The 13,275-nt window shown below is 42.2% G+C and overlaps 1 protein-coding gene across 14 annotated transcripts in view; it reads left to right on the forward strand.

The window, feature by feature from the left end:
- The first annotated feature begins 3,676 nt into the window (after window positions 1–3,676).
- LOC145507867 (membrane cofactor protein-like) overlaps window positions 3,677–13,275 on the forward strand; it is a 94,616-nt gene continuing 85,017 nt past the window's right edge. For 13 of the 14 annotated variants that reach the window (XR_014055211.1, XR_014055213.1, XR_014055207.1 and 10 more), the window contains exon 1: window positions 3,677–3,794. Coding sequence is in view for 6 of the 14 variants with exons in the window: in XM_081495355.1 (XP_081351481.1) it covers window positions 3,752–3,794 (43 nt within the window). In the remaining 8 variants the exon portion in view is untranslated. Of the gene's footprint in view, window positions 3,812–13,275 lie in introns of all 14 variants that reach the window. The other variant, XM_081495356.1, reaches the window with a different exon arrangement.

The raw sequence follows: 13,275 nt of genomic DNA on the forward strand, positions 1-13,275 counted from the left end.
CTATCCTTTGTGAAGCCATTCTCTTTCAGGTTTTCACAAATGCCTAACCTGCAGAGAGGGCCAAGCCCCTTCTGAGAGCACTCACAGGCCCCTTCATGCTGCTGTGCCCACTTCGGAAAAGCAGAATGTAAATATACCCACTGAGGAGGCAAAGGATCATCTAACATCATTTAATTTAATGAACGTCCCCAGACACCTCCCTCTACCTTACCACCATTCCTAAAGCTTGCAGGAGAGCTTCTGCATGGTTCAAAACCTGGTCTACAAACAATCATGTTCTCCATTCTCTCCTCATTTTTCTGTTGGAGAGACCACTAGTGTTTAAGCCCCTACTTCACTCAAAGCCTAGACTCTTGAGTTCTGTTCCTCTTAGGACCTTAGGAAGTTCACAGTCAATACCCTCCCTTTGAACTCTGTCACTAAAATGATCTCCAGGCTGAGTGTTAAACGGGGAACAGATTTACTTCACAGGTCAGCTTGTCTGCCTGATTTAGGAAAGTTTTCTGTGCAGACACTTGCAGGTCATTCCTTTCAGAGACAAATCCTGCTTTGTTTTCAGTGCCTAACGTTACTAAAATCAAAATTTCTCCGAATTTCCCAGAATTTGGTAAATACAGGCAAGTGGAGGATCGACAGACACATGATAAATGCATTTGATGGCAACACTCACTTATTTCATTCAGTATCTAGTGGGCACTTTTACGCGCTTAGCATACGTCTAGAACTGTCTCAGCACTGGAGATACAGCAAGAACACTACATCTTTACCTCGTGGAACTTGCTCAGAAAAATAGGGAACAAGGCCCAAAATCTTTCAAATGGAACCTCTGTTGGGTCAAAAATAATTTCAGAAATCAATGTGAAGTCTTCAATTATACTTAGAATAATTTGATGGATCCTAGGTGTAGAAATTTCACTGGTCATAAAGTTTCAATAAACACAACCTTTGAATCTAATCTATCACCTGTAAATAGAAAACCATGCTAAATTAAAAAGAAACTTACTCTCAAGCCTAAAAATAAAACAGAAGTTATTTCAGCTTTATGAGATATACTTTAGATGGGATATTGTGTACAGATGGTTTCAGTGAACACTAAAAGGATTCCCTCTTCTCACAAAGTATTGCCAACACTGAGCCACAAAACATTTCCTTTATATCACTCTTTCACACCCGTAAGAATGAAATGACAATGCCCTCTTATTATGCTTTCTTTCATTGTCTCCTTATTTATATCTCATTTAATTGTGTTATCATAGAAAGTCTGGATTTTTTAACCCAAGATACTAAGGGATGGTCTTCCCTGGTTGTCCGTGGCTAAGAATCCACTTTCCAATGCAGGAGACGCAGGCTTGATCCCTACTCTTGGGATCTAAGATCCCACGTGCCCATGGGGCAGCTAAGCCTGTGCTTCACAACTACCGGCCCTGCACATCCTAGATTCTCCATGCCACAATTACAGAAGCCCATAGGGCACAGAAACAAGATACTAAGATGTTTTTTTATCACACCCACACTTTGAGTATTATATGCTCTTCCAAGAATTAAAAAAACTGTGCTGTTCTGGGAGGAAGACGAAATCCCATGGTTTGTTTCTCCCAGAATATCTTTAGCATATTTCAGATATAAAGTTGCATAAATGTATGTAAAGTATTGTAGCTCCAGCTGATGCATTTGACTTTTACGGGGAGACTTTGCATTTCCTCACCGTCCTCTCATTGCTTTATTCTGTGTGATGCAGGCTCTGTCCCCACCGCTCTATGAACATTTGAAATACAGGTCACATGTAAATTTTTTTTTTTCTTTACCTGATTAGATGTAACACAGGGTCAATACAGAAAGCTGAAAAGCACAAAGAAAATGAAATATCCATAATCCTATCAACTATTAGTTAATTTTGAAATATTTCCAGCTAGTCCCTTTATGTGTATCAAGTAGTACTTTTGTTTTTAATAGAAGGAATGACAAAAGTTATGTAGTGATTTGGAGCCTTCTTTTTCCACTTAAAATATATCATAGTTTCTCACATTCATATTTTTTTACACTGCTGCACAGAATTCCATGCTGTAAACTACCGATCATAAAATCCTTAAGACTTCTGCTAAACACATAGGGTTTAAATTTTTCCCAAAACTATAATCTTTGCTCACAGCTCTGATGATTTCTTTGGAATAAATTCTCAATGGGACTGGTGATTTAAAAGTCAGGTCCATATTAAAACTTTTAACATACAAAAATGTTATGTTAAAAACTAAAAGTTTGGGGTAATGGTTCCCTCAACATGTTTACTCACACTGGTTGACCTTTTTATTCTTTGCCAAGTAGTAAGAAAATGGCAGCTCCTTTTGTTTGTTCCTTAATGCCAGTCATGTTACTTTCATTTTTCTTCTACTAGTCATACAGGTTTACTTACAACTTTACACATAAATTGTGCTCACTCTTAATTTTCCAGCATTGTTTGCAAGAGTGTTTCAACAGAAAATTTTTCCCCTTTATCCATTTCACCTAACCAGTTCCTACTCCTCTCAACTATAATGACATTCATTGCTTCCAAGAAGTTGGCCCTTAATCCACCTTCCTCTTTACCTTTTTCATGCATGTATATTTCATCTTCCATAAAACATTTAGTACCTCGATAGCAAGGGTTCCATAGAGTTGAGGCCCATTATGCTAACGGCCCGGGGTTGTTTAACCATTTACTTTCCCAGGGATGCTCTCCTGGGAACACAGGGTAGAACAAATTGATTTTAGCAGTTGGGAGAGCGACGGCCAAACGTTTCGTGATTTTTGAAATCTATTCGGCCATGAGAGGCTTCAGTAGCAGAGGCTCAGCCACGGAAATCTCAAATACTGTCGTGAATGATACCTGACTAATGGCAAAGACCTAGTAAGGGCCCAGGTGTCCTGATAATCTGGAGGGCCCCACTACAAAGTCATGCAAGGAGATCCAACCAGTCCATCCTAAAGGAGATCAGTCCTGGGTGAGTCATGACGGGTTGTCTGTCTCACAGTGAACCCACTGCCTAAGCTCTAGATTTGTATTTTCAGGTCGTTACGCTTGATTTTCCCGGAAAAGGGACAATGATGACCACGCCAGCTCTTGATTCCTTTCCACCCTTCCTGCGTAGGGTGGTTAACAGTCTTTTCACCAAGAAGCAGTGAACCAACTATTCCCGCCGAGTCGCCACGGCTCTCTTTCAGGTCTGCAGGCAGAGGACCCAGGGACACTCCGTGTGCCGGCGGAGGCGCACTGACGTCTGCGCGCCCACGGGAATCCTCTGCAGCGCCGCGCCCCGTGCCCGCCAGCGCAGGGCCCGCCCCTTCAGGCACACGGCCCGCCCCTCCGGGCGCACGGCCCGCCAGCGCAGGGCCCGCCCCTCCGGGCGCACGGCCCGCCCCTCCGGGCGCACGGCCCGCCAGCGCAGGGCCCGCCCCTCCGGGCACACGGACCGCCCCTCCGGGCGCAGGGACCGCCCCTCCAGGCCCAAGGACCGCCCCCGGCGCCGAGGCCCCCCCCTTGCAGCCCGCCCATTGGTCCCACTAGACCCTCACCCCGCCCCCGGCACGGTCCAGCCACGACCCCGCCCCTCCACGTTACCGCCCCCGACACCTTTGTGAGTCTGGGGATTGTTGCGTCCGCCGGGCTGGGCTCAGCTTTCCCGCTGGCCTCCCCAAAAGTGACAGGGGCTTTCGTATCGCGCAAGCCCCCTCCTGGTCGCCCCGAGAGTCTCCTTTCTTCCGGTGCCTCGTAGGGATGCTTTTGGTGGTCCTCGTGCTCCTGCTGCCCACAGTCTCCGGTAGGAGCCTGCAGAGGGTGCGCCCTGGTGGGGAACCGGAGCGGCTCGCGGGGCTGAACCGAGGGTGTGGGGAGATTCGCTTTTTGTCTCTCGTGAGAGTCGTGGGGCTGGGTCCACTCCGGGGTCATAAGGAGTTGGGGTAGAAAGCGTGACCAGAGCTTCCGTGGGTCATGCTGCGTGGAGATCTAGGGGAGTAGGGACCACATAGCGCTGGAAGAGAAGTCTTGCTTGCGGTGGGCACTCAGAGGTGCGGGGTGACGGTCGAAACAGCCTTACCAAGGGCCAGGCTGGTGTTGTTCAGTCTCTAGTCGTATCTGACTCTTTGCAACCCCATGGACTGTAGCAAACCAGGCTTCCCTGTCCTTCACCATCTCCTGGAGTTTGCTCAGACTCATGTCCATTGAATCGGTGATGCCATTCAACCATCTCGTCCTCTGCCGTCCCCCTCTCTTCCTGCCTTCAGTCTTTCCCAGCATCAGGGTCTTTTCCAATGAGTCAGTTCTCATCAGGTAACCAAAAGAACCACAGGACTGCTAATCTGGTGCTGGTGATGACGGTTTGCTCGTGTGTTCCCAGGAGCCTGGGGATGTAGTTGGGTTGCTGTTGTGCCTGTGGGGAGGGTTTGCCCTACACTCTCTGGGCAGTTTGAAAACTTGAGAGTAGGAGTGTTTGTACCCTTGGGGCTTGGCTGGGCTAGGGGAGCCCACACAGAGTGTTCCCTAGTGTGTACTTTGTAGAAGTGGCCACCCAGTGGTGCCAAGTGTGGGCCCAGGAAGCTACTGCTTGCTTTGTGTGGGGCTGGGAAGTTCATTTGGAGGTCAGGTAAGAACAGGCGCTGAGTAGGGCCCCACCCAGTCCCCCCACCCTCCCAGTTCCTCTTTGGTCCTGGAGGCTGTAACTCAGGATCCTGGAGGCAGCAGGAGTCACCATCCTTGTGCCCCATGTGGTGATGCCATTGACGCTGGCAGCAGCAAGGCACCAACACCCAAGAGGTATAAAAAGTAATAAGGTGGCCACTGGGCAAGACCTGTGAAAGAGGCAGTGGAGGGTGAAAAGTGCCCACTTGCAAATATTGCCAGAGGCAGCACAGAAGAGAGAAACCAAAGATTTGTGCTGTAGTGCCACCTGCTGGGAAAAAAATCTTTTACTTTCTAGCAGGTTGAATCATTAGAATCAAATAGATGTTCACTCTTTTAGAGGCACTAGGCAGAGGAACCATGAAGCATCAAAGCCCATTAAGCACCAGAAGAACCACACTAACACTTTAGCCCAAAAAGAAAATGACAACTCCTAGAAACCAAACTTAAAGTCACAGAATACTGTGATCTGATAGAGGATTCAAAATAGCCCTCATGAGGAAACTCAGTGACTATAAGAAAATTCAGAAGGCAGTTCAATGAACTGAGGAATAAAATTGATCAGCAGAAGGAATACTTTACCAAAGAGATTAAAACGCGAAAAAAGACTCAAGTTCTAGGATTGAAGAACTCAATAAATGAGATGAAGAATGCATTGGCGAGCAGTGGAGGTGGAGGAAACCGAATGGAATAGAGCGTTAGTGAACTCAAAGACAGACATCTAAAATGGCACAAGTAGGACAGGGAAAAAATTAATAAGAAATTTTAAAACATTTTAATGAGTTATTAAATGAGAAAATCCTATGAAAACTATGCAACTTTTTTAGGTACAGCAACATTATTGTCATGGGTATTCCAGATCAGAGGGCAAGGGGAGCAGTTAATTTACTTAAAGGAACAATAGCCGAGAACTTCCCAAACCTAGAAAGGAACTGGATATATAATTTTGAGAACAGCTAATTAACTCCAGTCAAAAAGACTTTCTCCAAGACCACATTAACATTGTCAAAAGTCAGTGACAGAGTTTCAAAAGTAGCCAGGGAAAAAAGGATGGTGACCTATAAAACACAACCCCCCATTAGACTATCAGCACGTTTCTCAGCAGAAACTCTTCAGGTCAGTAAGGAGTAGAATGGCGTTCTCAAAAATATTGAATGATAAAGACTGTCACCCAGTTATCATTCTAATATGAAGGAAAATTGAAGACTTTCTCAGACAAACAAAAGCTGAGGGATTCATCAACACTAGACCTGCCTTACAAGAAATATTGAAAGGAGTTCTTCTACCAGAAACAAAATACTTTAAATATTGATTGGCATAGGTAGTGCTTAAATTTTCTGTTTCTAATATGATTAATACCATCCTTATTTTGTAAAGAAATAAGTTTTGAAATACTTTAGTGCCATATTTTAGAAAAAAATAAAACTCACAATATTTGGAGTTCACCTTTGACGTGTTGCTTCCCTGATAGCTCAGTTGGTAAAGAATCACCTGCAATGCAGGAGACCCCAGTTCGATTCCTGGGTCGGAAAGACCCTCTGACAAAGGGATAGGCTACCCACTCCAGTATTCTTGGGTTTCCCTTGTGGCTCAGCTGGTAAAGAATCCGCCCGCAATCCAGGAGACCTGGCTTCGATTCCTGGGTTGGGAAGATCCCCTGGAGAAGGGCAAGGCTACCCACTCCAGTATTCATGCCTGGAGAATTCCATCGACTGTATCGTCCATGGGGTTGTAAAAGTCAGACACGACTAAGCGACTTTCACTTTTACTTTGGTGTGTTAAAATACAATTTCTTATCATAGTGATAACGGAGAATTGGCTCATAAAATAATAGAACATAAGTATTTTAACATGAAACAGATTACACACCATAATAAAAGAAATTGTCTATTACTAAACTGATGGGGGGGAAATGTGAAGACAGGTGTAAAAACAGCAAAGAAAAAGTGATCATTTGCAGATATCTCTGAAACAGGTTGGGTGAACAGTATAAAGAATTTGAGATTTGTTCCAAGAGTGAATAGAACTGATAACAGTGCTCCTTCAGCTCTGGCACCAGGAGCTAAAAGTGTCGTGAAGAATGAGACATGGTCCTCAAGAAGGTTACAGTCTCCTAGGGAGTATAAAGAATGGATAATTACAGTATGAAAAGTGCTATGAAAGAAGTAAATTGGGGCACCATGAGGACATTCGATCCAATTTTTTGAGTGAGAGTTGTTAAGAGCCTCAAGGAAGAAGTGGCATCTAAGATGAGACTCAAATGGGTGGGAAGAATGGCAAGGTCTCTGGTCAAAGCTGAAGGAAAATGATGCCTGGAGGTCCAGACTACTACAGGAAGCTCAGTGATTTAATGGGCACTACTAGTGAAGTTGAATGTGGCTTAGAAGAGTGTGTGAGAGTGAGCAAATATGAAAGCTCTCTTAGTGTGTCAAGGAACCCTAGACATTACCGCGAGGGCATCAGGGAGCCATTGAAAGCTGTCAGGACGAGGGAAAGGCCAAGATGGGAGCGTGGCGAGACGCCAAGCTCACCTCCTCCCACAGGCACACCAGAATTACAGCTGTTCACCAGGTAATTATTGATGAGAACAACCTGAAGCCTAGCAGGAAAGATCCTCCACAACTGGAGACAGAAAAAAGGAACCAAAAAGAGATAGGTAGGAGGGGCATACAGGTGGTTTAGTCAAGACACTTACTCCTGGGTGGGAAGCCCATAAATGGCAGTTGTATTTGCAGTTGTCATAATTACAACTGCAGGTTCTCCCCAAGGAGAAAGGTGTCTGTGACCCACATCAGGCTCCCCAACCAAGGGGTCCTACACCAGGAAGAGGAGCCCCCAAAACATTTGGCTTTTATAGCCAGAGGGGCCTATTTCTGGGAGAGCCAGGAGGTTCTAGGAAATAGAGGATTCATTCTTTAAGGATGAACACGTGCTCCCAGACCCAGAACAGAAGCAATAACTTGAAAACAGCTGGGTCAGACCCACTGGCTGATCTTGGAGAGCTTTACAAAGAGGTAGGAAGCGGTGGGGATACAGGTACTTGGAGCAACCATTTGGGGAGCATAACTCAGTACAAGGACACCCGTGGGATCCCAGAGACCCTGGGACCTGGTCCTGCCCACCAGAGCCAGCACCAGTGCCAAGACCCACAGGGCTCCAGCCCACCAACAAGCTGAACAAGACGCCTTGAGCCCCTTAGCCAGCCACGTCAGGATCTGAACCCACCCATCAACCAACCAACACTAGCTGTGAAGTCTGCCTGGGCCGGGGCCCCGCTCACCAGCAAGCTAACACTAGTTCTGGGTCCCCTGGATCTGCAACTTGCCACCCTGAGCCCAGGGCTCCACATCCAGACACTGTGTAGCCTGATCCCACCTAGCAAAGGGCTTGCGGAGGTTTGGGATTCCCCTGATCATGCAGCCAGCCATGCCAGGACCCAGACCTACACACCAGTGGCTGGCAGCTTCAACACAATGAGAGCCTGGCAGTTGACCATACCAGGAACCAGCCATTCCAACAAGCATGCACACACCTGTCAGTCTGCCACTGCAGAAGTACCCACACAGCCTACCTAGAAGGCGCTGCTAGAGCATGGAAGTCTGGTGACCAGAGAGTGCTGAGCTACTGGGTCCCGTACAATGTCTCCTACATAAAGTCACTTTTCCAAGGCTGGAAAACAAAACAGCCAAGTGTTTCGAAATAAAAACAACAAATCAGGCAAAATCAAACAACAGAGGAATACATTCCAAACAAACAGAGAAAAATAAGATAAAACTCCCAGAAGAGCTAAGTGAAGGGGAGATAAGCAGCCTACTTGATAACAAGTTTCAGATAATGACAATGAAAGTGCTCAAGAAACTTGGGAGAAGAAAGGATGACAGAGTAAGACGTTTTTGACAAAGAGAAAACATAACCAAACAAAGATGAAGAATATAATTACTGAAAGAAAAAGGAAACAGGTCCAGGAAGCACAGGTCCCGAAAATGATCAACCCCAGAGGACCAAAACAAGACACGTTGTACTTAAAGTGGCAAAATTAGAGAATAAAAGCAGTATGGGAAAAGGAACAAGTTACAGATGAGGAAACTCCCATAAGGCTGACAGCTGATTCCTTAGTAGAAATTCTGCAGGCCCGAAGGGAGTGGCAGGATATATTTTAGAGTGATGATGGGGGAAAAATCTACAACCAAGATTAGTCCAGTTATAGATAAATCTACAACCAATGATAGCCTCCTGGCAAGGCTATCATTCATATTTGAAAGAGAGATCAAAAGTTTTATGGACAAATAAAAGCTTAAAAATGTCAGCATCACAAAATCAGCTTTATAATAAATGTTAAAGAGATTCTTCTCACCAGAAAAGAACACAAGTAGAACAGAAAAAATATGAAAGGAAATATCTCTTTGATAAAGTCAAATATACAGTAAATATAGTAAATCAACCACTTATAAAGCTAGTAGGAATGTTAAAAGTCAAAAAGGGTAAAAACATCTATATTCATAATAATAGATAAGATACAAAAAGTGAAAGGATGTCAAAAATAGAACATACGAGGGGGGAATAAATTTGCACCAAACTTAAGAAATCAGCAAGTTAAAATAATCATATACATATGATTATATATGTAATCATATTTATATATATAATGAAATGTTAATCATAAAAAATACTGAAATCTTGCCATTAGCACATGATGGATGGGATTATTTTGCTAAGTGAAAAAAGTCAGAGAAAACAAATAATGTGTATTTTCACTTCTTTGTGGTTCTGAAAGTAATAAAACAAACTTAAAAAAAAAAACAGAAATGAGTCAAAGAGAGAAATCAGATTGTTGGTTTTCAGAGGGAAGGGGGTGGGGGGAAGAGAGAAATAGGTGAGGAAGGTTAAGAGATATCAACTTTCAGTTGCAAAATAAATGAGTCACAGATGTGAAATGTACGGTGTGGATGTCTTTGTATAGTGACAATTTATGCACTGTCTTTATATAGTGACAGATCCTAGCTACACTTTTTGTGTTGGTCACTTTGAAAGGTAAGGAAATATCAACTCACCATGTTGTGTAACAGAAAATAGCACAGCGTTATTGGTCAGTTATACTTTAAAAACAACCGACTTGGAATAGACATCAGTTTTGTGGTTATCAGATGGAGGTAGGGGGAGAGAACTGGATGAAGGCAGTCAAAAAGTACAAGCTTCCAGTTACAAGATAAGTAAGTACTAGGGTAGTAATGTATAACATGATAAATAGAATTAGTGATCTGTACATTATATATAAAATCTGTCAAGAGAGTAAGTCCTACCTAACAGTTCTCATCACAAGGAAATGATTTTAAAATTATTTATTTAATTTTGTATCTATACAAGGTGACGAGTGTTCACTACAATGATTATCTATTGTGGTGATCATTTAATGATGTATGTAAGTCAAATCGTTGTGTTATACACCTTAAACTTACACAGTGCTATGTGTCGATTATATCTCAATGAAACTGGACTGTTTTTGGAATGGTATCCCACTAGAGCCTTGATCATAAGTATTTTCATGTCAGTATTACTCTGGTAGAAATTTGGAAGTGATCTGAGTGAAAGGTGGCAAGACCAGTAAGGAGGCCTGTTCAGAAACTGGTATATGGCTTATACCTGAATAGGGATGGAGAAATAAAATCAATAGGTTAGACGCAAGAGTCTGCAACAACTACTAAGAACTGTTGTCTTAGCAGACCCAACTCTGAGCATTCAAACTCTTTGGTATGTATTTTCATTCTCTTCCTGCTTTATTGCACCTAGTTACCCTCATACTTTTTATGCGTGTTAAAGTTCCAAAGAAGTAAGTTAACCATGTATAGGCGTGCATTCTAACTAATCAAAATGCTGTACGTGGTGTTTTACAAAAACATTAAGCCTTTTATACCCCAGCCTGCCTGCTGGGGGCCTACCTGCAAAGGAAGGCAAACAGAAAGTAAAAAATAGTCATGAATTGTTTCTGAAGACTTGGATTCAGTATCTTTTCTTTACAACTGAAGATGCATCTACCATCCAGCTTCATCTTCCCCACCGACTGGAATCATGATTTTGTAGCACATTTTCCAAGTTTGATAAAAAGGTGTGCAGTGTTATAGATTGTAGATGTTCTTGCTTACAAGCATTGTACCAGCCTTCTAAAAAGTTCATTAATCAAGCATGAACGTTAATTTCAATAAACTTCTGTTTTTTATATTCATTTTAAAAAGTAGTTTGTGCAGACAGGGAGAGAAGGGGCAGGAGGGTCAGGTTTCAGTGAGATTTCACTTTGATCGGAGACCAGAATTTTCCTGAAGGTACTACCTGGGCAGGGATCTCATTTTGTGCTTGCGTACCCGAGTAATGTTTAAATTTAGCAAGCAGATAGAGAGTCTCTGCACAACTTTTGTAAGTGTACAGAAGGTGAACAGTTCTCTTGATATGTAGTAGAGACTGTTTCATCTTCCTGAAACTCATCTGGAAAACTAGGGAATTTTATGAATGCAGCATATCATAGTATATAATGGCATCTATTGTTAATGTATAGCATTGCAACCCAATAATTATTATATTGTAAATTATCTAGAAAAAAAACTTAGTCACAATACTATTTTTCTGAAACTAGAAATGTTTGGTTTGAAAATCCTCACAGGAGTAAAGAATTCGGTATTCTGAGTAAGAGAAGAAATTTGGTAATTAAAAAGCATGATATTGACTCAATCATTACAGTATTTAAACCTTGTATTCAACTGGTTGCCAAAGCATACATTCCAAACTGTATATAGTTGAAAGTGTGCCTTTCATGATGCTTGTTAGTGGGAAGAAATACTCATTAGCTGAATGGATTAAACTATCCCATTGACACTTCTTTTCTTTTCATATTAGAAATTCTTTCTTCATGATATGGTTTCGAGATAGGTAGTAAAATCAAATACATAAACAAATGACACCTGTATAATTTAATTATGGACATGCTGTTAACCTGATTTCTCTCTGGTTCCAGGAACCTCAGAATGATGTTATATATTTGTATCTATTAATAGGAATTATATTGCATTTTTAATCCATTTTTTTCCTATTGTAAAATGACGATGTATGGCTCAGAGTATTCAGTATATTTAATGTTATTAATAAAATTCAATGCTATATTGATCTTTTTGTTCAGTCACTAAGTCTTGTCTGTCTCTTTGCAATCCCATAAACTGCAGCAAACCAGGCTTCCCTGTCCTTCTCTGTCTCCCAGAGCTTGCTCAAATTTATGTCCATTGAGTTGGTAATGCTACCTAACCATCTCATTCTCTGCCCCCCGTTCTCCTTTTGCCTTCAATCCTTCCCAGCATCAGGGTCTTTTCCAATGAGTTGGCTCTTCGCATCAGGTGGCCAAAGTTTTGGAGTTTCAGCTTCAGCACCAGTCCTTCCAATGAATATTAGGATTGACTGGTTTGATCTCCTTGCTGTTCAAGGGACTTGCAAGAGTCTTCTCCAGCACCACAGTTCCAAAGCATTAATTTTTTGGCACTCAGCTTTCTTTATGGTCCAATTCTCATATCCGTACATGACTACTGGGAAAACCATAGCTTTGACTATACATACGTGTATCAGCAAAGTGAAGTCTTTACTTTTTAACACGGTGTTTAGGTTTGTCATAGCTTTCCTTCCAAGGAGCAAGCATCTTTTGATTTCACGGCTGCAGTCACTGTCCACAGTGATTTTGGAGCCCAAGAAAATAAAATCTGTCACTGCTTCTACTTTTTCCACATCTATTTGCCATGAAATGATGGGACCTGATGCCATGATCTCGGTTTTTTGAATGCTGAGTTTCAAGCAAGCTTTTTCACTCTCCTCTTTCGCCTTCAAGAGGCTCTTTAGTACTGATTTTTAAACAATGTTTTTAATAACTACTTCCTTTTTTGTTTTGTTTGTTGCTTTTGTTTTTGGCAGTTGATTGAGGAGAATTCATATATTAAGACTAGAATAGTGGAAATGTTGAAAACATTTTGCCAAAAGTGGATTTCAGCACATGGTGTAGTGAAATGTTGGACAGAATGTCAAGAGAGGAATTTAGAATTTAGAAAATGATGAAAAAGAAGGATAACATTTCACTTGTTCAGAGTTCTATCTTGACTAGTCTTTCAATCTAAAGACCTAGACCCAAAGAATAAGAAAGAAAAGTTCCCTCAGGGATCAAAATAGTCTATCTCCCATCTCCTTAGGTCCTATAACCTCTAAGGAGAGGCCTCTGCATCCTTTTAGCACTTTAGGACTTTAACCAATGTGTCTCCACCATAATACTTTACATTACTTTCTAACGAATTTATAAGATTTTCAAGAGCACACATAATTAAAAGGAAGAGGACTTGCTGAAGTAGGAACAACACTGTTCTAGGGAAGAACTCCCACAAAAAAAGAACAGAGGAAAAAAAAATTCTAAAAGCATAGCAATATAACAGCTTTACTGTCTGAATGCATTGGATAAACAGCCCAAAGAGCTACTGCAGGGAGCTTCTAAGGGAATGCACAATCCATTAATCAGTGAAAGAAGATTAAGTTATTACTACCGGAACATCCAAGAAACAAATTTTTACTAAGGCTATTCAAAGTAATAAAATTTGATATATCAAGGG

The sequence above is a fragment of the Giraffa tippelskirchi genome, chromosome 5, assembly GCF_054371585.1.
Source record: "Giraffa tippelskirchi isolate mGirTip1 chromosome 5, T2T-mGirTip1v1.2.pri, whole genome shotgun sequence".
NCBI classification, from domain to species: domain Eukaryota; kingdom Metazoa; phylum Chordata; class Mammalia; order Artiodactyla; family Giraffidae; genus Giraffa; species Giraffa tippelskirchi.